Source organism: Schistocerca cancellata, chromosome 8, assembly GCF_023864275.1.
Source record: "Schistocerca cancellata isolate TAMUIC-IGC-003103 chromosome 8, iqSchCanc2.1, whole genome shotgun sequence".
Taxonomy (NCBI): domain Eukaryota; kingdom Metazoa; phylum Arthropoda; class Insecta; order Orthoptera; family Acrididae; genus Schistocerca; species Schistocerca cancellata.
Window position 1 is genome coordinate 416,216,795 of NC_064633.1, and position 24,853 is coordinate 416,241,647.

Here is a 24,853-nt window from a genome sequence, read left to right on the forward strand (position 1 = left end):
TAACTGATACTGTCTAAAATCGAGGTATATCACTCTCTGTATCCCTAGTCAGGAATGACTGTTAGTTTCCGTCAGTCACGAAGTCTTTGCTTAGTCTGCATGACCTGGGTTTGAATGCATATGCAGAACGAGACGGCTCGTCGTGTCATTTGAAGTTCATACATATTCTCAACTAGCTGCTCGTGAATAACTTAAATTTTTAATGTCATTTTGTGTTAAATAATAAGTATGGAATGTTACTTTGAAGAGGAAATCATGAATACGACGAACTTACTACGTGAATAGTGAGGGTGGTAACATTTCAGGTATGTCATTTATTGTAATAAATGTGAGCTTGCAAGCCTTAAGGACCGTCTTATCTGTGATAAGATGTTCCCTGATATTTGTAGTACCTCGGTATTACTTTACTTCTTGAGTTATTGCGATACAGAGCAGTGTTTTCTAGTGGTGACTTGTTGGAACCATTTTCAATAGTCAAACGACTGTACCGAGGGGCGATTAGTGGAGCTGCTAGACAGCTGCACTATGTGGGTTGAATTCGAATCAGGCGAAATGCAATTCAGGTCGTTCGGATACTTTTGAGCACGACTGTACATTCGTACCATCCAACAGGCCATGCCACATGGCAACTGGTCCAGTGCTATACCAACTCTTATGCTGTATGTTTGTAGTTTGTTTCTGTCGCCATTGTTATTAAAATACCACTGATCGTTTTGCCCATTTTCTACAATAACGCAATATTTCAAAGTTATGGAAATTTTAGGAATAAAAGTCACTATTTTTTTTAAATGATTTATTTAAAACCCGAACATTTTAACACTGGTGTTCTGGCTAATTGATATTTCAGTTTATTTCCCTGGTTATTAGCAAAAAATTTAAAAAACGCCTGTTACAGCCGAGACCAAACAAATACCGGAAAATACCGATTATTCAGAACTAAAATACCGGTATCCGTTTTCATCTGTCGGTTCTTCCCATCCCTAGATTGCACTGCCTCTTCTGATTGTCCTCCCCTCACCGAACACCCTTGCACGTGTGACGGCATTGTCAAGGTAGTGTGTGCCGTTGACCCGCCTTGCTGTAAATAACCATACAGTCGCTCATGACTTTTTAGTGGATCCACATATGGGTTAAACAGGTTTTAGACACACCAGTCAGCATTAACATTTTGGTGAAAGAATCATGTTACAATATGGACACCACACACTGCGCACCAAACGTCAGTCTTGAGATTATGCAACGGCTCTTCAAAGTACTGATGGGTATTTTATGGTGCATATCGGTGCATGTTTTGTGAGATCATATACATTGACAGAATGAACCAGGCCTCATCTGGAACCGCACGACCGCTACGGTCGCAGGTTCGAATCCTGCCTTGGGCATGGATGTGTGTGGTGTCCTTAGGTTAGTTAGGTTTAAGTAGTTCTAAGTTCTAGGGGACTGATGACCTCAGATGTTAAGTCCCATAATGCTCAGAGCCATTTGAACCATTTTGAACCTAAGGATACAAATTCCCCATTCCACTTCAGTCAGAAACTTAAGCACGAAAGTCCGTCTGGACGCTTTAATTCATGCACAACAGTAAATTAGTAACATATAGATCAGTCTTTTTTATTACATTTCGACGCGACGATGTTTTAATTTCCACTTGCACAGATAAACAGCGCTTAGATTTCGTCGGACTTTGTTCAAGGCTTCCTTCACTCTTGCTACGTTCTCCAGTGTTCGAAATCTGACAAACAGGTTTCGGGCTCTATGTGTGGCTGACGAAGTCCCTGGGCCAGATGCAGCCCAGTTCCAGAGGAAGCCCCTCAGCCTGCAAGGTCTGCTCACTCACAAGGTTTACTGGCAATTGGGAGCTCCAACATAAAGCGCTTGGGGATATGGCTGCCAAGGAGGGGAAGGAAATCAGTGAGCACTCTGTGTGCATACTGGGAGGAAGGAGGTGTCGTTCCACATGGAAAGGGCGCTTCCAGATGCCGTCAAGAGCACAGGGTGCAGCAAATTGCAGATAGTGGCTTATGTTAGTAGTAACCATTGGTACTGCTATGGATCTGAAGAGATTCTCTCCAGTTTCGAGTGGCTAGCTGAAGTGTAAGCACTGCCAGTCTTACTTGCGAGATGGATTCGAAGCTCACCATTTGCAGCACTGTCGGCAGAACCAACTGTGGTCCTTTGGTACAGAGCCGAGTGGCAGGTCTGAGTCATAGGCTCAGGCAGTTCTGCGACAGTGTAGGCAAAATATTCCTTGGCCTGCGCCATTTGGTGGTGTGTTTCTGGGTTCCACTTAGTAGGAAGCAGCTGCACGGGCAGCAGGAGATCTGCGGAAGGGACTGGGCGATTTTTTAGGTTAGAGGGTCTCGGGATACTACAGTAGTTTACAACTACAATACTAATTGTTGCCAGATCTACCTTCGTATGTTTGCCCTGCACTCATTTAGACTGAGTGCCAGGCACTTTATTGTGAATAGCAGAGTAATGACGTGCATGTACATGTAGAAAACCAGCTGCAAAATAATTTAAAGGAGATACATGCACATTGCAAAAAGTGGCAATTGAAATGTGTGAAGTCATCCACACGAGTACTAAAAGTAGAGTTGCCTTCCATCCATATACATCGGGAACGTCACCGTTATGGACCTTCTAGTCCCCAAATACCAACAAGACCCAATTTTGTGCCGATTTCACAAAACACTGTTACGAGCTTGACTCAAGTACTGAAGTAACGCCATTTGTTAGCTAAACAAGTAAGTGCAGCCTCAGGTCTTCTCACAGATGGCATAACATGTTGCGTATCCTGTTCGACGCTGCACGCACCTTCTAGATCTATCGCCATCATTCGAGAAAATAACAGACTTCTCCAGTAATATGGGCTAGAACTACTTAAGCAGCGCCATGCGGAAGATTCAGGCAGCTTCCATTTGAAAAGCGATCTGATAAGACGATTATTTCTAAACGTAATATGAACAAAGAATGCAAGTTAGTAATGTTTGAAGAGTTTACTCCGGGTGTATAGGACGTGAAGTGTATAGATGCATGTACTTCGATAACTAAAGTGTTATTGTAAACTGTTTACCGACTAATAAATTTATCTTATCATAGCTTACGAAAAGTGTCACTTTTCGGATGATTATACAAAAGAGTGGTCTTTTGTGTGACACTTGTACCTGTTTCATCTCAGCAACTCACGAAGATACAGCAAGTGTCATTTTACGGCATAGGCACCGGTGCATCGAACCACAAGGCTGAAAAGATGTTCTTTTCGCTTTTCGGTGCTTTACTGAAACTGACGGAATCCAACAGAAGCTGTTTCAATTTGATTCGCTGAATAACGAAACATCGGAGATAATTGCAAAGTTTTGTCTAGACACTTTAAGTTGTTGTTGTTGTCTTCAGTCCTGAGACTGGTTTGATGCAGCTCTCCATGCTGTCTATCCTGTGCAAGCTTCTTCATCTCCCAGTACCTACTGCAACCTACATCCTTCTGAATCTGCTTTGTGTATTCATCTCTTGGTCTCCCCCTACGATTTTTACCCTCCACGCTGCCTTCCAATACTAAATTGGTGATCCCTTGATGCCTCAGAACATGTCCTACCAACCGATCCCTTCTTCTGGTCAAGTTGTGCCACAAACTTCTCTTCTCCCCAATCCTATTCAATACTTCCTCATTAGTTATGTGATCTACCAATCTAATCTTCAGCATTCTTCTGTAGCACCACATTTCAAAAGCTTCTATTCTCTTCTTGTCCAAACTATTTACCGTCCATGTTTCACTTCCATACATGGCTACACTCCATACAAATACTTTCAGAAATGACTTCCTGACACTTAAATCTATACTCGATGTTAACAAATTTCTCTTCTTCAGAAACGCTTTCCTTGCCATTGCCAGTCTACATTTTATATCCTCTCTACTTCGACCATCATCAGTTATTTTGCTCCCCAAATAGCAAAACTCCTTTACTACTTTAAGTGTCTCATTTCCTAATCTAATACCCTCAGCATCACCCGACTTAATTCGACTACATTCCATTATCCTCGTTTTGCTTTTGTTGATGTTCATCTTATATCCTCCCTTTAAGACACCATCCATTCCGTTCAACTGCTCTTCCAAGTCCTTTGCTGTCTCTGACAGAATTACAATGTCATCGGCGAACCTCAAAGTTTTTATTTCTTCTCCATGGATTTTAATACCTACTCCAAATTTTTCTTTTGTTTCCTTTACTGCTTGCTCAATATACAGATTTAATAACATTGGGGAGAGGCTACAACCCTGTCTCACTCCCTTCCCAACCGCTGCTTCCCTCTCATGCCCCTCGAGTCTTATAACTGCCATCTGGTTTCTGTACAAATTGTAAATAGCCTTTCGCTCCCTGTATTTTACCCCTGCCACCTTTAGAATTTGAAAGAGAGTATTCCAGTCAACATTGTCAAAAGCTTTCTCTAAGTCTACAAATGCTAGAAACGTAGGTTTGCCTTTCCTTAATCTTTCTTCTAAGATAAGTCGTAAGGTCAGTATTGCCTCACGTGTTCCAGTATTTCTACGGAATCCAAACTGATCTTCCCCGAGGTCAGCTTCTACTAGTTTTTCCATTCGTCTGTAAAGAATTCGTGTTAGTATTTTGCAGCTGTGGCTTATTAAGGGGATACGGAATCGGATTTTGGGTTAAAAAATCGAATTTTTTTTTATTGGCGTATTATATTCTGCCATGTTTCCTCTTTAAAATGACGTATCATACATAGCTCTACTACAATTATAACTATTTTATTTTTATATATTTGTGAGATCGGGTATTGCGCTTTAGTTATACACGTCTCTCGTGGCTGACCATGAACTTTTTGGCAGTACCTTTAAAGTGACATGAATTCAAATATCCCGGTTTCCAGCGACTATTTATACACTAGTTGCCCGAAAATGTTTCTCTCTGGTTTCCTCAAGTTACTCTTTGACTTTGTGGCGGGACTGTTTTGTAAACAGTGTGATAAGTAGTTGTTGTTGAGTTATTTCGTATTTAGTGCTTCATTTTTCGCAGTGAAAATGCCTAGAGCTAAAGCAAAAGTATTTAAAAAGCGTGTGAACTGGCAAAAGAAAAGAAATAATGATTCATTAGCAAAGCAAAGCAGTTCATCATCATCACTGTTGGAAAATGTGAATCCACTTATTACTGATTTGCCGAACGAACTTACACCAAATGAAAACAGTGCTTCTCATAAAAAACTAAGAGATTTGGAAGAGAAATATAATTTACTTGATAGAGGGAATGAAGTTTTTGAACTCATTGATACGAATATATTGTGTGAAGCTCTTGAAAACAGTTTGTGCTGCAAAAAATGTTATGGAAACGTTTCTCTGAAAGTAGAATCCCATGTTGGCCTGGCTGCCCAGTTTAATTTAATATGCAGTGTTTGTAAATACAGCTGTAAGTTTCCAAGTTCGGTTTCAGTAACTGTAAATAATGGATACAAGAAAACTGAACTTTATAGTGTAAATATTAGGTTAGTTTATGGATTGCGAGCAATTGGTAAGGGCAAAGCAGCTGGTGATATGCTATGTGGTGTTCTAAATCTTCCAAGTGCACCTTCAAAGTTTGAAGCTTACAATTATGTACTAGGATCTGCAGTTGAAGATGTAGCACAGAAGTCAATGCAGGTTGCTGTGGAAGAAGCAGTGGAAGAAAATGACGGCAGTCGTGACCTCACAGTGGCGTTTGATGGCACGTGGCAGAAAAGGGGCCACACCTCCAACAATGGTGTTGTAACAGCAACTAGTGTTGATACTGGCAAGGTTATTGATGTTGCAATAATGTCTAAATACTGTAGGTGCACAGGCAGGCTGAAAAATGAACACAGTGATGACTGTATTGCTAATTATTATGGTAGTAGTGGTGGCATGGAGGTTGCTGGGGTGAAGAAAATTTTTCATCGCTCTTCACAGTGGTATAATGTTCGCTATGTCAAATATCTGGGAGATGGTGACTCTAAAGCATTCAAAGAAGTTTTGGAAAGCAAACCATATGGGAACAGTGTAAATATAAGCAAACTTGAATGTATAGGACATGTGCAGAAGAGAATGGGTGCCAGGCTGAGAAGGTTAAAATCAGTTATGAAAGGGAAAAAAACTAGATGATGGGAAAACCTTGGATGGCAGAGGAAGATTGACTGATTCCATAATAGACCACATTCAGAACTGCTATGGCCTTGCAATCAGGCAAAATACAGGCAATCTTGAAGAAATGAGGAGAGCTATATGGGCTTTATATTTCCACACCGCATCCACGGATGAGCATCCACAACATGGTTTGTGCCCCAAAGGTGAAAACAGCTGGTGTAAATACAATAGGGGACTAACAACAGGAGAGAAATACATTCACCACCACAGTCTACCATCAGCCATCATGGCAGAAATAAAGCCCATTTTCAGAGACCTGGCTGACAGAAGTCTTCTGATGAAATGTCTTCACGGAAAAACGCAGAACCCCAACGAGTGCTTGAATAGTGTGATATGGCATCGTCTCCCAAAAACAGTGTTTGTCGGAATTAATACACTACATTTTGGTGTGTATGATGCTGTGGCAACCTTCAATCTTGGAAATATAACTAAATGCCAGGTCCTTCAAAAGTTGGGTATGTGTGTTGGTTCCCGTACGGTACGTGCTATGTTCTTTTTAGATCAGCACAGACTAAGGCATGCTGATAATATAATCAAGACATTAGTGAAAAAAGCAAGACAGGTGCAGAGGGGTGCCAAAAGAAGACTTGAAGATGATTATGAAGACTGTGAAGGGGGTATTAGCTAAGGATCAGGAATGTTTTAATCTTCTTTCTCCGTTTCCCGTAAGTTTACTTTTTACTTCATCTAGGAACATTATCTCAGGTACTGGTCAACCTAGAAGTCTGAAATTTTTATGACGTAGTGACATAGGTCCCTATTACATACTGAAACAACGATTTTTTAATTACTTGATTTACAAAAGACTTAGGGGTGATAGTCTAGTAAAAAGCGATGGAAAAAATTTACTTAAAAATAAATGTACAATATCTCTGTAAGAAAATACTTTGACAATAAACTGTTGTTTCAGTATTGTTGTAACATATGAATGCACATACAGTAAAATTTTTACCTCTCTGTCTCCAGTAGTTTGTGAGAAAATGTTCCCTATAGTAGGCATATATTAACATTGCGGGGATAGGTGATTCCGTATCCCCTTAAACTGATTGTTCGGTAATTTTCACATCTGTCAACACCTGCTTTCTTTGGGATTGGAATTATTATATTCTTCTTGAAGTCTGAGGGTATTTCGCCTGTTTCATACATCTTGCTCACCAGATGGTAGAGTTTTGTCAGGACTGGCTCTCCCAAGGCCGTCAGTAGTTCTACTGGAATGTTGTCTACTCCGGGGGCCTTGTTTCGACTCAGGTCTTTCAGTGCTCTGTCAAACTCTTCACGCAGTATCGTACCTCCCATTTCATCTTCATCTACATCCTCTTCCATTTCCATAATATTGTCCTCAAGTACATCGCCCTTGTATAGACCCTCTATATACTCCTTCCACCTTTCTGCTTTCCCTTCTTTGCTTAGAACTGGATTTCCATCTGAGCTCTTGATGTTCATACAAGTGGTTCTCTTATCTCCAAAGGTCTCTTTAATTTTCCTGTAGGCAGTATCTATCTTACCCCTAGTGAGATAAGCCTCTACATCCTTACATTTGTCCTCTAGCCATCCCTGCTTAGCCATTCTGCACTTCCTGTCGATCTCATTTTTGAGACGTTTGTATTCCTTTTTGTCTGCTTCATTTACTGCATTTTTATATTTTCTCCTTTCATCAATTAAATTCAATATTTCTTCTGTTACCCAAGGATTTCTACTAGCCCTCGTCTTTTTACCTATTTGATCCTCTGCTGTCTTCACTACTTCTTCCCTCAAAGCTACCCATTCTTCTTCTACTGTATTTCTTTCCCCCATTCCTGTCAATTGTTCCCTTATGCTCTCCCTGAAACTCTCTACAACCTCTGGTTCTTTCAGTTTATCCAGGTCCCATCTCCTTAAATTCCCACCTTTTTGCAGTTTCTTCAGTTTTAATCTACAGGTCATAACCAATAGATTGTGGTCAGAGTCCACATCTGCCCCTGGAAATGTCTTACAATTTAAAACCTGGTTCCTAAATCTCTGTCTTACCATTATATAATCTATCTGATACCTTTTAGTATCTCCAGGGTTCTTCCATGTATACAACCTTCTATCATGATTCTTAAACCAAGTGTTAGCTATGATTAAGTTGTACTCTGTGCAAAATTCTACCAGGCGGCTTCCTCTTTCATTTCTTAGCCCCAATCCATATTCACCTACTACGTTTCCTTCTCTCCCTTTTCCTACACTCGAATTCCAGTCACCCATGACTACTAAATTTTCGTCTCCCTTCATTATCTGAATAATTTCTTTTATATCATCATACATTTCTTCAATTTCTTCGTCATCTGCAGAGCTAGTTGGCATATAAACTTGTACTACTGTAGTAGGTGTGGGCTTCGTATCTATCTTGGCCACAATAATGCGTTCACTATGCTGTTTGTAGTAGCTTACCCGCATTCCTATTTTCCTATTCATTATTAAACCTACTCCTGCATTACCCCTATTTGACTTTGTGTTTATAACCCTGTAGTCACCTGACCAGAAGTCTTGTTCCTCCTGCCACCGAACTTCACTAATTCCCACTATATCTAACTTTAACCTATCCATTTCCCTTTTTAAATTTTCTAACCTACCTGCCCGATTAAGGGATCTGACATTCCACGCTCCGATCCGTAGAACGCCAGTTTTCTTTCTCCTGATAACGACATCCTCTTGAGTAGTCCCCGCCCGGAGATCCGAATGGGGGACTATTTTACCTCCGGAATATTTTACCCAAGAGGACGCCATCATCATTTAATCATACAGTAAAGCTGCATGCCCTCGGGAAAAACTACGGCCGTAGTTTCCCCTTGCTTTCAGCCGTTCGCAGTACCAGCACAGCAAGGCCGTTTTGGTTATTGTTGCAAGGCCAGATCAGTCAATCATCCAGACTGTTGCCCTTAAAACTACTGAAAAGGCTGCTGCCCCTCTTCAGGAACCACATGTTTGTCTGGCCTCTCAACAGATACCCCTCCGTTGTGGTTGTACCTACGGTACGGCTATCTGTATCGCTGAGGCACGCAAGCCTCCCCACCAACGGCAAGGTCCATGGTTCATGGGGGGAGACACTTTAAGACAACTGCAAATTCCATTAGATAAATTATTCCCTTTTTGTGAAGACAATAAATATCAACTTCGAAGGGCTTCATCGAAACGACCAGCGGAAATGTATTTCACCAAATTAAAGAAGAACTAGGAAAAAATGTAGGAGTTGGATGCCCTGCCCATATTTTCCACAACACTATATCAAGCGCTGCTGGAGTCTTAACTGTTGACTCTGAAGTAATCTTCAAGGAAATTATTTAATTGGTAAGGACAGAAAACGTGAAAGAGTTCTGCTTATACGTTGACATCAGTCATCAGACGCTTCTACCGCATTCAGAAACAAGGTTGTTGTTACTAATGCCCGGTGTTGAGAGAATTTTTAAGCTCTGGATTCCACTAAAACAATTTTTTGACGCTAAAGACAGGCCATCTAAAATAATTTCAGATTTTTTCGGTACTCCGATCAGTGAAATTTACTTAATGTTTCTGTAGTCAAACTTGGCTGTGTTTGAAGAAAATATGAATAACGTGGAGTAGAATAAAGTCTCGATAGTTGAAATAAGAAAAACATTATCGACACTCAAAGATGTCTCAATGAAAGGAAGACAGCCAACTTTACTGTCATGCAAAACAAAATAGGTTTGAACAAATTAAAGAATAAGGACCCCAACCAAGATGTAATTAATTTGATTTCAAAATCTGAAAAAGAGACAACGGTTTTCTGAACCATATCATTTGATTTCCTAGAGAAAAGGGCCATTTCTTTTAATAAATATCTAGTATTGATTGGATGACGCTGTCCGAAACCGTAGATTGTCTATCTGACTAAAAATGGTGTGAAGATTTCAGGCGAAAATTGTTTTCAGGAATATATGTATCGAAGAGCTTTTTAGAAACTAAGCTTGACTCGGAAGAATGGAATTCTAAACATTTCGGGGAAGAAGGGCGGATTCACTTTCTTACGAAAACCGAAAATCCTGAACGCAAATGGCAACTGCTAAAATTATTCGAGTAGGCCTTGTTTTCTATTTCCGCACACGACGCCACTGCTGCCAGGGACTGTGGAAACAGTCTTCCAATGCCAGTCTTAACTACATGTTGACTTGAATGGAGTTTTATAAATATCTGAAAGGGAAGCAAACGCTTTTTGAAAAAGGTGAAATCTTCCGGAAAATATGGGGTACCAACTACTTCTGCCACAACAAGTTTCATTTAATTGCGTTCTAAATAAAAGTAATTATATTAAATATTTTTTTTTACTTCATTTCTACAACCCCATCTCAGGGTGTCCTGACGAGGTCCCAGCTAGGTACTTATAACGATATGTTTACGTAATGTGTATACATAAACATACAGTTATAAATGTCCCCGTTCGTAGTCGTTAATTATAACAATATGTTTACTTTTGTGCTGTAACATATAGCTATAATCAGCGGTGGAAATATATTTGCGAACACCGACCGTGAGCGGCTGTTTCTTGTTGGATCGTCTGATCAGTCGGAAGTTGCATTGCAGAGGAGAGTAAATGCCTATTCAAAATATAATTATTTTTGCATAGCTCAACATGAATTTCCTAAGAGACCGTGTTTATCATACATTTACCAGTAGAATATGGCGCGGAGAAAATATTTCGCCGCATACAACTTCCGTCCGATGTCGACGAAAGAATTCGTGACTGTGAACTCTCTATTTGGCAGAAACACAAAGAAAATTAAATAACTTCATGGAGTGAGACATAGATTCTACATTAAATAAATAGTCCATACACCAGTTCCATTTAACTCTGAATTTATGGCAATTAATAGATGAACTTACACTGCAATGAAGGATTTAACATGGATGCCGTTTTAACTGGCACTTCTCTTCTCGTAATGAAAATAATTCCTTTGACGTTTTCACATACACGTCGCACAATAAATTTACTGCTATGCAGTATTGCAATTTTAGTATTGCACTTTTACTTTACACTAAAATAATATTATTTTTAACGGGCAAGACATGCGCGTCCGACACAAGTTACAAGAGACAAGAGAAAATGAGTAACTGAGTAACTGTTCATCGAGAATATCTCGTACATCAAAAGAATGTGTAAAAGTGTTCTTCTTCTGTCCGTTTTTCGCGCCGCGGTTTTCAGTCAATAACTCACTGCATCTCTGACGGCGCTTCGACAATAAACAAGTTACGTCACAGGTCGTTCACCTTTGACATTCTCGCAACATTAATTGCTAACTGTAGCTGTTGCCGAGCGACTGCTCGATTAGTGAATGATTTAAAATGATAAGGCAATCACATAATGTTACATACTGCATCTCTAACTAAAAGGATTCTGCTAAATTTCGGTTATGCGATAAATTACACAAATATAAAGGTTGTAAATTCAGCTAAATACTAAGAGACTACAATTACAAATAACTTAAGTTGGAACTATCACACAGATAATGTTGTGGGCAAAGGAAAGCAAAGACTGCGATTTATTAGCCGAACACTTAGAACGTCTACTATAAAGCCTCCTCACACCACGCTTGTCCGCCCTCTTCTGAATTACTGCTGTGTAGTGTGGGATCCGCACCAGATGGGACTGACAGAGGACATCGAAAAAGTTCAAAGAAGCCCTGCTTGTTTCGTATTATCGCGAAATATCGTGAATTGGAGTGGAAATCATTAAAACAAGTGCGGTTTTTGATGCTTCTCGTGAAATTTCAATCACGAACTTTCTCCGCCGACTGCGAAAGTATTCTGTTGGAGCCCACCTACATAGGGAGAAATTATCATCACGATAAAATAAGAGAGATCAGAGCTTGCAAAAAACTAAGAGTTCGTTTTTCCTGCTCATTGTTCGAGAGCTGAGCGCTAGAGAAATATTTTGAGAGTGGTTCGATGAACCATCTGCCAGGCATTTAATTGTGAATTGCAGCGTAATATTATATACGCATATGTAGATCCCTTTCAAGTGCTGTCTTAAACTATCGATTTCTGGCATTCATAACTTGCTCAATATTCAAATCTGGTAATAGTCTTCAGAGTGCCTTTACAGTATGTTTCTGGTCATCTGAAAGTTAAGAAAACCCCCCAACACGTAAACTATTTACGACATTCATTTTCACTCATTCTCTACTACACTGATGAAGCAGTATTCACAATCCATAATGAAGCAGATACAAGAATACCGGTATCTCGAAAACTATCTAGAACCATAACACTGTCACCTCGAAACACTGCAAAATTTATAACACGTAATAAGCAAATACATAACACCCACAGTAACACCAACAGTGCACTGTCGCTACAGTCGAGGCAATTTACCATCTGTCTCAATGTTGACACTAAGCTCGATTTACAGTTGACGAAAATAAAAAAATGAAATTGTCCTACGGAGAAAAAATTTATTCCGAAACTCTAACCCCGTAAAAATTCTTTGGACAAACCACATTGGTTATGAGTGTTGACAAACATCAGTGTTGGTAACACTGTGAGCGGACAGTATGATGTAACCTAGAGGCAAGGATGTTAATCTCGTTGGCTAGTGGCGTGGCAAGGATTTGTCGTTGCAGGAGGTGAGAAAATAGGGATGAAATCATCTCCTCCGAGTAGGGCAATACAGCTGGAACATTTGGAACGACTTTCTCATAGTGGGTTTGCGGGTGTGACCCAACACGCAAGGGAAGATGCAGGCATGCCTCCGCTGGGGAACTACAGTAGAGAAACAATTCTCAGTTGATGTAAAGCAGGCAGCATTTATTGGTTCTCTATGAAGCATTAGGACATTAAACCGCCAAAGATGGCTGATTTTAACATATTTTATAAAATCTTTTTTGTATGATGTGTGCATTGATTCTAAACCATTAAAAGTTAGAAAACATCAGGCTGCTATCATTTTGAATCCATCCACTAACAACGTTAGCAATCAAATAAGCACTAGTACTGCAGTAGCCATTTTGGAACACAACATTTCATTTTGTAATGCTGTGTTCTGTTTATGCTAGAAACCGTATTAAAATAGTTCCTGAACCATCATGGGCAATGCCTTATTCCTTCTTGGAAAAAGAAAGCTCTCGTCCAAATGAGGTTATATTGTCAGTACGCAGCGCAAAATATGAGTGAATTGTTTGAGGAATGTAAGGCCCACTCCCTCCACAACACATTTCTCCCCACAGCAGGTGAATGAAGCTTGATTCCTTTGCTCCTCACATCCCTCTCTATGAACACAGAAGAAAAGTTTGCAGACCATGCATAATGTAATACAAAATATACAGTTTTTAATTTCTGAGATCTTATGATGTAATTAGAATAAGACTGAAGTGGTGAGTTGATGTTAGTCAAGAACACCTTTAAGGTGACCAAGATGCCATTATCAACAACCCACTGAGTTTGAATGGGGTCACATAATTGGTCTATGAGAAGCTGGATGTTCCTTTTGCGATACTGCAGAAAGACTTGGCCGGATGTACCCACTGTACATGATTGCTCGCAGCAGTGGTCAGGAGAATGTATGGTCGCAAGAACTATGGGCGACCACATGGCACTACCAAGAGGGAAGTCTGCAGTAGGGCTCTGGCACACCCTGTTGCATCTGCAACAGCAATTTGGGCAGCAGTCGGCACCACAATGAGACAACAAACTGTCCCAAATCAGTTACTACAAGAACAAATCCAGACCAGATGCCCTGTAGTGTGAATTCCACCAACATCAAACCACCACCACTTGCGACTTCAGTGGTCAAGCAAGAGCTTATTCGAGGGCAGGGTTTTCTGCTAAAAGCTGGTTTTGCCTCAGTGCCAGTGATGGCTTTTTCTTGGTTGAGAGCCTGCAACCAACCTGTTTGTGTGCTAGGCATGCTTCACCTACACATGGATTTATGATCTGAGGTGCATTGTCATATGACAGCAGGAGCACTCCCGTGCTTATCCCACACACCCTGACTGCAAATCTGCATGTTAATCTGGTGATCTGACCTGTTGCTCTTCCATTCATGAACAGCATACCAGGGGGTGTTTTCCAACAGGATAACACTCACTCACATACTGCTATTGTAACCTACCATGATCCACGGAGTCTCAACATGTTGACTGGACCTGTTTGATGATCAGATTTGTCTCCAATCAAGCACATGTAGGATATGATCGGACAACTCCAGCAACATCTACAAATAGCATTAACCATCCCTGTACTGACCAGATGCAACAGGCATGGAACGCCATCTCATAAACTGACATTCGGCACCTTTACAACACAATGCATGCGCATTTCCATGCTTGCATTCAACTTTCTGGTGGTTACACTGGTTATTAAAGTACCAGCATTTTACATTTGCAAAGGTGTATCTTGCACTTGCATTATCCTGCAATCTTGCAATGTTGATCACTTAAATATGTTACCAAGAGAAATGTATTCCAGAAATTTCATTGCTCTACATTAATTATTTTTTGGTATTGTGACTTTTTTCTGCACGCACACACACACACACACACACACACACACACACACACACATTGTTAATTTTAACTGAAGATACTGATATACAAGTATATCAAAAACTACACATCAGATCAAACAAATTTGTTTGTCTCGGAGGGCACACCCAATGACACCACACTCAACCCACCACCCCACCCCGTGCGTTGGTGGTGTGAAGGCGGGACAACTTTGAAATCATCAATGGGAACCCTTGCTTTTTATTGCAAATGTCAATCCTATGGCAACATCTACATAATTTTTGTCTGAAACATTTTCTTCATTTTGCCATTGATGGTAGTGTAATCGGAGAAACAGAAATGGGTACACGATTGTAATTTAAGACATGTTACTCAATGGCTCATGAATACTCCACCTCCACATTGTGAGGGTAGGACAGGCCAGAATTTCATAAATTCTAATTGGAAACCCAATTGGCAACATTGTATCCTATCAAACAGTTGACTAATCAACATGCCACCGTGCGCATGTAGCAAACTAAGATGTATCACACTCGGCAGTACACTGTGACTGGAGCTTACACACCATGCAGACTTAGAACAGATAGTGGCTCTAAACATTACAATACTTGCACTGTTTTCATTGCCTGCTCACCTACCTATCAGTTGGAGAACAGACGTGAAAGTGGACCACAGAGGAAAACAATGAAATGATCCTGGTTTATGGAGAATGTAGGAGAAATGTTGAGGCTTCTGTTGCCTTGTATGCTGAGCATTTTCCAAAGAAAGCTCGCTCTTATTTGTCATTTTACAAGATTGTGAATGCCTCTATGTCTGATGGCAGTGAACAGACCAGCAATAGGAAATGAAGCAAACATGTTACAGGATAAGCTAATGAAATGGCTGTACTAGCAGCAGTGCATCGAAACACATGGATAAGTGCCCAGCAATTGCAAAGTGATTCTGATATTTCCATAGGTAAAATTGTCATAATACTGCATCATCATAAGTATCAGCCATACCATGTGTCACTGCATCAAGAACTTCATGGTGCAAATTTCCTTAACAGGGTAGGGCTTTGTGAACAGGCACAACAACAAATGCAAACAACCCCCCAAGTTCTTTGCTGAGGTACTATTTTCTGATGAGTCTACATTCACAGACCATGGGAGCATTAACTGGCATAACATGCATTACTAGAGTGAAGACAATTCCCACTGGTTATGGAAAGCTGATCATCAACTTCCTTAGTAGGTTAACATATAGTGTGGCAGCATGGGGAACAAACTCATTGGTCCTATTTTTATCAACAGCACACTGAATGGACACAAATATTAAACGTTTCTGGAATAGAAATTACCGGTACTACTTCAGGATGTTTCTCTGGATGTTCGACAATGTATGTGGTTTCAGCATGAAGGTAGCTCAATGCATTACACAATTTAAGCATGGGAGGAGTTAGATTGTGTTTATACTGGTCAGTAGATTGACAGAGGTGGCCCTATTAATTGGCATGCTAGGTCACTGGATTTGATGTTGCCAGATTTCTTTCTGTGGAGATATTTAAACAATAAGGTGTTCCAGTAAGTGCCAACAGGCCATGAAGATATGGTCAACTGCATCAGAAACGTCTGTGATGGCATTCTGCTGATCAGCTTCTGTCCTGAGTGTGGTCAATTGAAAAGCAAATCACCAAGTGTATTGAAGTTGGCAGTACTACATTCGAACATATACTCTAATTGGAAAATTAGACTAGCGTTCACATTGAGCCACAGGCACAGTGGCACGTTGAGTAGTCCCCTGTTCAATATGTCAGAAGATTACAACATTGCAATTGGGGTTTCTAATTAGAAGTTACGAAATACTGGCCTGGCCTATCCTTACAGCATCGAGGCGGGGTCCAACTTGCCACTGAATATGCAAGGGCCATTGAGTAGCAAGTTGTAAATTAAGATTGTGTACCCATTTCTATTTCTCTGATTACAATTCCATCTTTGGTGAAATGAAGAAAATGCTACAGACAAAAAGTTTGCATATTTTGCCATAGAAGCTTAATGTGCAATAAATAATGGGGGTTCCCACTGAACATTTCAAAGTTTCCTCCCACCACCTACACATGGGGTGGGCTGGGGGTTGAATCTGGAATCATTGGATGTCCCCCTCTGAGACAAACAAATTTGAATTATAACCTTTTTGATCCAATGTCTATTTTTTGAGATATTTCAATGTCTTCAGTTAAAATAGACACCCTGTGTGGGGCACTGTCCCCTGTAGTTAATGTGAAAACCAATAAGACATTTAATGAACAGGAGAAAGGGCACCAAAAAGCATTGTACTCTCTGATCTCAACTCAAAATAGACTTAACATGTTTGAGAAAGCATTGTTTATGAATGTGCTGACTAAACAAATAATTTCTCTCAATATGATTCATGAATGTGTTCTGAACCTAGCAAGGGCTGATGGTGCACTGTTCCAAATTATATCCCTTTCCTCACAACTTTTGTGTCTTCTTTGCAAATTTAAATTAATAAAAGTACATTATGCCAGAAATCAGCTCAAGCAAATGCACCAAGTATTTTCAAAAATAATTTTTACTTATTTAAACCTTTAACTGCTCTGGATGTGTTAACATGTGTACCTTTGAACCTGTCCCTGTGAGCTCTGAACGTGTTTACGCATGCCACCAGCCCTTCTACCTGGTACTCTGAACGTGTCTACACACAGACATCTATGCTGTCTCTACACATAGACACTTTCAGAGTACTAGGTAGAAGGACTGGTGGCGCCTGTAAACACATTCAGAGCACACAGGGACAGGTGCAAAGGCGTGCACGTTAACACATCCAGAGCAGTTATTATATTTTAATTTCATAAATAAAGATACTTCAGACTGACTCTTTGCTTGCTTCACTTTTATACCACTATCATAAATTCATCCAAATTTTAATCTTTATCCACAATGCATAGTATGCCTTTACAAATTTTATTCACTGTCTGTTTAAAATTTCAGATATGTAATGAAATTCAGAATGTTGGGGAATGGACTGTGAAATGGGACAAATATGGCATGGTTCCATATGCTTACAAAGGTAATTTGAACATTAAATGGTAGTTCTTGTAATTAAATTGATTTTTCATTATTTGTAGAAACTTGAAGAAAACATATTTTTACACATTGCTCATTCATCTATTGCAGGAAGAACATGGGTAGGCTATGAGAATCCCCACAGCCTTCAAATAAAGATGAACTTCATAAAACATAAAGGCTATGCAGGTGCTATGATGTGGGCTATAGATGAAGATGATTTTCAAGGGCTATGTGGTGAACCAAATCCTCTTCTTAGTGTTCTCCATAACAACATGAAGGAATATGTGGTTCCAGAATCAAAGAAAACAAATGCTATGGAAGTATGTTATACATTTTCTTCTTCCTATAATTCTTACTATATATATATATATATATATATATATATATATATATATATATATATATATATATATATATATATATATATATATATATATATATATATATATTTTACGTTTCTCTTTCCTTCTTTGCTCTACTGGGGACAATTACTGTTACAGAAAGATTCATTTCCCTCTCCTAAGTCTACTACAAAGATGCACCAAATGCAGTTAGGGTAAACTCATAATTTATTTTATAATCAGTCTAGTTTAGTGCTGCTGCTCATTCACATTGACTTTATGATCTGCATAGTTTTTTTGTTTTTATTTAATGAAATGTTTACATTGTTATGCCATTGCTCCGGTGTAAAGCAACACACTGTGCAATCATTGTGAAACCAAAAACCAATTTTCTTAGTTCTAGCTTCAAACTTGCCTTAATAATGCATATTTTTAAAAAACCTTTCATCGCCTATTTCCTCCCCTTTTAGGAGTGTAATTTCAAAAAGCCCCTTCTTGAGCTTAGCAGAGGTTCATGCATCTGTGTAAAGACATAAGCGCAACACATACAACTAGTACTACAATCACACCTTAGCAAAAGCCCTGGCTGAGAACCTGAGAAAATTCTGCTCCTACAGTATATAAAATTGCTAAGCAGGTCTAAGGCTTCCATCCAGTCACTCACTGACCAATCTGGTGTGGCAGGTGAAGAAAGCAAAATGACAGCCGAAGTTTTAAATTTCACATTTGAGAAATAGTTCACGCAGGAGAATTCTACAAGTGTACTGCCATTTGACCATCAGATTCCCGTACGGATGACATAGTAATAATCATCCCTGAAACAGAGAAATCACTGAAAGAGCTGAAAAAAAATAAGTCGTTGGGTTTGGATGGAATCCCAGTTAGGTTTTACAAAGACTGCTCTATAGTTTTGGTGACTTGTTTAGCTTGCATTTACCGCAAACCTCTCACCCAGCATAAAGTCCCAAGAGATTGGAAAAAGCACAGGTGAATTATGTATATAATTTTCTTGAGATAAAGAAGCTTATGGCCACATATCAGCATGGCTTTAGAAAGCATCGCTCTGCCCTTGTATCACATGGTATACTCCGAACTATGGATGAAGGGCAGCAGGCGGATTCCATATTGCTAGATTTCCAGAAATCATTTGACACGGTCCCCACTGCAAACTATTATCAAAGGTAAGAGTAAATGGAATAGATTCCCAGGTATGTGAATAGCTTGAACACCTCTGAAGTGATAGAATGTAGTAAGTTGTGCTCAACAGCGAGTGTTCATCAGAGACAAGAATATCATCAGGAGTTCCTCAGGGAAGTGTGATAAGACCACTATTATTTTCTATGTACATAAATGATCTGATGGACAGAATGGGCAGCAATCTGTGGTTGCTTGCTGATGATGGTGTTGTGTATGACTTAGACAACATTTCTAGTTGGTGTAACGAATGGCAGCTAGCTCTGAGTGTAGAAAAGATGACATGGTTGTGTAGGAAAGATAAACCTGTAATGTTCGGACACAGCAGTAGTAGTGTTCTGCTTGACACAGTCACATCATTTAAATGTGTGGGCATAATGTTTCAGAGTGCTATGAAATGGAATGAGCATACGAGGACTGTGGCAGCGAAGTCGAATGGTCAACTTCAGTTTTTGGGAGAATTTTTGTAAAGTGTGGTCCGTCTTTAAAGGAGACTGCATATATGGTGCTAATGTGCCTATTCTTGAGTGCCACTCAAGTGTCTGGGAACTGTACCAAGTTGGATATAAGGAAGACATCAAAATGATTCTGAGGCAAGCTGCTAGATTTGTTTTCAGTAGGATCAAACAACATACAAGAATTACGGACATGCTTCGGGAACTCAAATGAGAATCCCTGAAGGGAAGGTGACATTCTCTTCAAGAAACACTACAGAGAAAATTTAGAGATTAGCATTTGAAGCTGGCTGCAAAATGATTCTATTACCACCAACATACATTTTGCATAAGGGCCATGAAGATAAGATATGAGAAATTAGGGCTCAAATGAAAGCATATAGATAGCCATTTTTCCCTCACTCTGTGAGTGGAACAAGAAAGGAAATGACTAATGTGATACAGGGTATCCTCTGCCATTTGCTGTACAGTGGCTAGCAGAGTATGTATGTAAATATAGATGTAGATGCACAAACAATGTCTACAATAAAAGATAACACATTCTCTAAATTTCTAGTTTCTGTCCTTAGCAGTTTGGGCTGGGCGATGAGGAGCCAGTGAATCTGTTAGGTCCTGTAGCCCCCCTCCCCCCCCCCCTTTTTTTGAGTTTCAAAAAACACTGAAACAAGTATTCCCATCAAGAACTCAAGACACCTATTTTCATATATGTAAGCTTTAAAAATGCTTCAGTGGTTATTTAATAATGATTTATTTAAAGAAAATCAGCCACTATTTCACCCCCTTAGGGGCTGAATTAGAAAAATGCTGAAACAGGTATTTTTTTATTTCTTTTTGAGAAACCAAATCCCAGATTTCATAGTTCTAGCTTCAAAACTGGGTTAATAGTGATGTATTTTCAAAAAACTTTCATCCCTTTTCACCCCCTTAGGGGAATAAAATTGAAAAATCCCATCCTAAATGATGCCTACAGTATAAGGTCAACTACCTCTCCAAATTTCAAGTTTCAATCCTTAAAAATTTGGACTGGGCTATGATGAGTTAAGTCAGTCAGTCATGTCATTTCCTTTTACTTATAGAGACTTTTTAAAAAACTGCATTCCATTTTTTTAAGAAGATGGAATATATTGACACTACAGACAGTCATAAAAACTAAATAGCACATTTCCAAACATACTGAACACATGACATTGCAAACAATGAGATTTTTTTAAATGTACCCCCAATGGAAGGAGGAGTAGATGAAAGAAAGGAGAAAAAAATTCAGCTGGTAAAAATCTACAGCTCAGCTATGCAGTAGTTCCTCCAATGCACAAACCTGAATTGTAGTGTTCTTAACATGCACTTGGATACTGCACTGTGCTTTAATGTACAATTTTTTCTCCAGTTAGAGAACACACCAGTGTGTGGTGCATGTGGTATATCTGTGTTTTTGATAAGGGTAGGAGCTGAAGCAATGAATTGAAATTTGTGCCTTGGCCAAAGCCTTGAAGCCACGTCTTTTAATAACCAGGCAGATGTGCTAACCACTACACCACCACAGCGTTGCAGCTGCCACAACTGCATGAACTACTTTAGTCCAGTGTTCTCCCTAACACAAACTTCAGTTCATATCTTCAGGGAGGGCACTGGGCAGTGGTTAGCCCATCTGCCTAGCAAGCAGGAGACCTGGGTTCAAGTCCCAGCTGTGTCACAAATTTTAATTTATTGGTTCAGCTTCTATCCTTATCAAAGATAAAGTTGAGACTCATACGTCTTCAAGAAAATGTAATTATGTCAGATCAAGTGTCTTTATGCCACTTATTCACATAATACATGGTAGGGTAGGCCTTAAGTTTCCTTGTGGAGTGTTAAACATGTGCAAGTATCTTGATGTAGTAACTTAGTATGCCATGAATGATACAAAAATGGAAAAGTAATAGTTGTAGTCCTCTAAGAACCCCTAAATAAAAGAATAATGCCTATCGCTCTGCCGAGCAAGATATTGCAGTGGTTAGCACACTGGGCTTGAATTCGGGAGGATGACTCTTCAAACCAGCATTCAGCAATCCTGATTTAAGTTTTCCATGATTTTCCATGATTTCCCTAAATTACTTAAGGCCAATGCTGGGACAGTTCCTTTGAAATGGCACAGTCAATTTCCTTCTCCATCCTTTCCTAATCTGAGCTTGTGCTCCATCTCCATTGACCTCATTGTTGACAGACGTTAGACCCTAATCTCCTCCTCCTTCTGTCACTGTAAAAAGTGTCATGAATAACAGATCAGCTAAAATATCATGTATCAAGCAACCTTTAAACATGAACACAATTTATAATTGGAAGAGATGGCTACAAGAATTAGGCAGTGCAGGTTCAATGCATTGCAAAATTAAAGTAAAAGTAACTTTATCTCATTCTTAAGTGTCCAAGTATATCATAATATGAGCCAACAAGTTGCAAAGACAAAAGTATCAGTGGAAAACAAGAAGTTTGCTTTGATCTGCACACAGTGGTTGGAGCTGCTCGTGGTAGTAGCCAGATGTACAGGAGATGTGCTTGCTTGTGTAAATGTCTCTGTATTTTCTTTGCTGAAGAAGGATTTGGCCAAAAGCTATAACACGTAAAAGTCTTTTCATTGTGCCTGGCTGCAACTCAACGTGTCATCTATACAGTGAGTAGCAGTCTGTCCTTTTCCTGATATTATTGTAAATACTTTACTGTTTTCTCATTGTCTTATAAGCAAGTTGTTGCATATTTCATATTATTAAGAGATTCACACTAAGTCAATAAAAAATACACTGGGCATCAAAAGGATGTATGCATCTACAATTCAAGGGAGTTTCAGTCATCAAAAAAGGTCACCTCATCAATCACAACATGCCATCAGCTGCACTCAAGCGCCTTCATTATCCCACAGATAAAGCTTTTAATGATATTTAATTCATATTCATTGTTTACCAGGAAGGTAGAAATGAAGAAAACACCATAAAAAATTGGTCTTAACGTATTGTTCAGTTTTCCTCTTTGCTCTCTGAGTAACATATTCTTTCATTTACTAAAACATTCTCTCCTGCACATGGTAAACAGTCTATACATTGTTACAAAATTTTACTAAAATTGTGTTAAATTTTTCAGTCTGACTTGGTGCTGGATCTCAACTGCAAAAGAATACGACAGCAGCCAAAACTTTCACAGAAGGGTTCACCTGAGGTTTCTGAAAGCACTGCGAATGGAACTCAGGAAGCACTCAGTTTTAATGATACAATGGAACGTAATGAAGAAGTAAACTTGTCCACTACAGCATAAAATAGCATGTGTAGTTTCAAAACACATGTGCCAACAAAAAATATTTACTTTGAAACAGTTTAGGAATGATATATCTCAATGAAACTAGACAATGATAGCAGTTAAAGTTCTGTTGCCAGTTCTGAAAAATGTGAATCAAATTAAACTTCCAATTTCACTGTATTTCAGTGCTTTAAAATGTCAATAAATGAACATTGTTTCAGTATAATGTATATATTATAAGGACAATAGCCATAGTTTTGAGTATGCATGTGCATGTTACATAAGCCAAAACCAAACATTTAAATCAGATTATAAATTATGAGTAATTCAGTCCATTTCAATCACATTTTATAAAATGGAACAATTCTGAAACAATGAAATCATATTGAGGTACTTGGTGGAGTCACACTCTTAGATTTATATTTTTTCCCTATTATCCTTCATATGAGTGTCAAGTTGACACCTTCATTACATATATAATTGATCCTTTTCCTCCATGTTACCACAATCACAACAGCCCAATAAAAATTTGATTAATGAGAAAAAAGAGTCAAATGCTGGTTTAATCACTGCACATGTTTGAAGTAGAATCAATAACTCTGATGTGACATGAACACTAATTACAAAGGTATCATCTCATATCAGTATATGTGCATTATGATGTTATACAGTTACTACTATAGTTTAACTAGCTGTTTAAATTAAGGATACCTACTGAAATTATTAAAACTGTGTGCTAACCACAAAAGAAGCTTTGAATCCTCTACACTGAATTATCTGTGTCATCAGTCAATGATTCAATAACGTTACTAAGTGAAGTGTTACAGTGATTATGTCACTCAATTCGAATTTGCAGGTTCTTTTTAGCTGAAGAAGATGTAAACATTTCTGCCAGATGTTAGGTAGTTGCACATTTCCATACTGTTAAAAAAAATGTTTCATCAGAATCCATTAGCTATTATGTAGTCACCTACAGAAGGCCATTGCAAGAGTGCAGGCTGCTGGTCCATTTCAATGTCAAACAGATCTGCTTTAGGTGGATTTCTTATGTCCCCACTGCATCCATATCAATAATTTTTAATATGCTTCCTGCTATTGACTGTGAGAAATTGTACAATGTCTCTAGAGTGCATAGACTTCTCCCTATTCAAGTACTGATATATGACATCATCCTTCCACCCAACTTATAGTGTATACATTAAGAAACCAAGCATCCTCTACTGCCAATTCCGATTACATTTGCTGTGTAATAGTTTTTGCTAGACTGATAAGATGCATGGCCATAGGCAGCACTCAGATTGCCTTTTTCACCCTGCAATACAGTCCAATGCAGAATCTAGTTAATACTAGGGTAGTGTTGTGAACATGTTGCAAGGCACTTCTTACTGAAACATATGGAACTGCATAGCACAGGTCTTAGCAAAGTACTCTATTGAGGGATGAAATGAAGTTCTTCTTAACCCCATGGAAGACTGGATACATAGTCAGAACAGTTCTACTGTCTGTCAACTCTAAGTTTCAACAACGAAAATTCACGATTTTTCAATGCAGGGCAGGAGGTGTTGAGATCAGAGTGTAATCACTGTTATCACATTAAGAGCAGCTCTAAGTATAACTGATCTGGGAAAAAAGAAAAGGATGTATTTTAATGATAATACCTTATTCTTCTCAAAGTGTATTAACAATGTATAAAAACTATAAAATAAAATAGTATCTCTTACAACATTGTTACTTTCATCAAAAATCTCTTATTGTATCTAAAACTGGTCTCTGACATACAGCAGACAGGGAATGAGTAGATCCAAATTTAATACAGGCAACAGTACACCCGCAAGGAAAGAACAGTACTTCCATTCCTTCCTAGAAGCAAATCTTAAACAGGCAA

General features: G+C 39.1%; 1 protein-coding gene across 1 annotated transcript in view; it reads left to right on the forward strand.

Moving 5' to 3' along the window:
• The window catches only part of LOC126095042 (endochitinase-like), a 92,632-nt gene extending 67,984 nt beyond the window's left edge, over positions 1-24,648 (forward strand). The window contains exons 8-10 of the mRNA XM_049909714.1: positions 17,637-17,715; positions 17,823-18,034; positions 22,816-24,648. Coding sequence (XP_049765671.1) covers positions 17,637-17,715; positions 17,823-18,034; positions 22,816-22,986 — 462 coding nt within the window. The 3' untranslated portion in view covers positions 22,987-24,648. The remainder of the gene's footprint in view (positions 1-17,636; positions 17,716-17,822; positions 18,035-22,815) is intronic.
• The last annotated feature ends 205 nt before the right edge of the window (positions 24,649-24,853 follow it).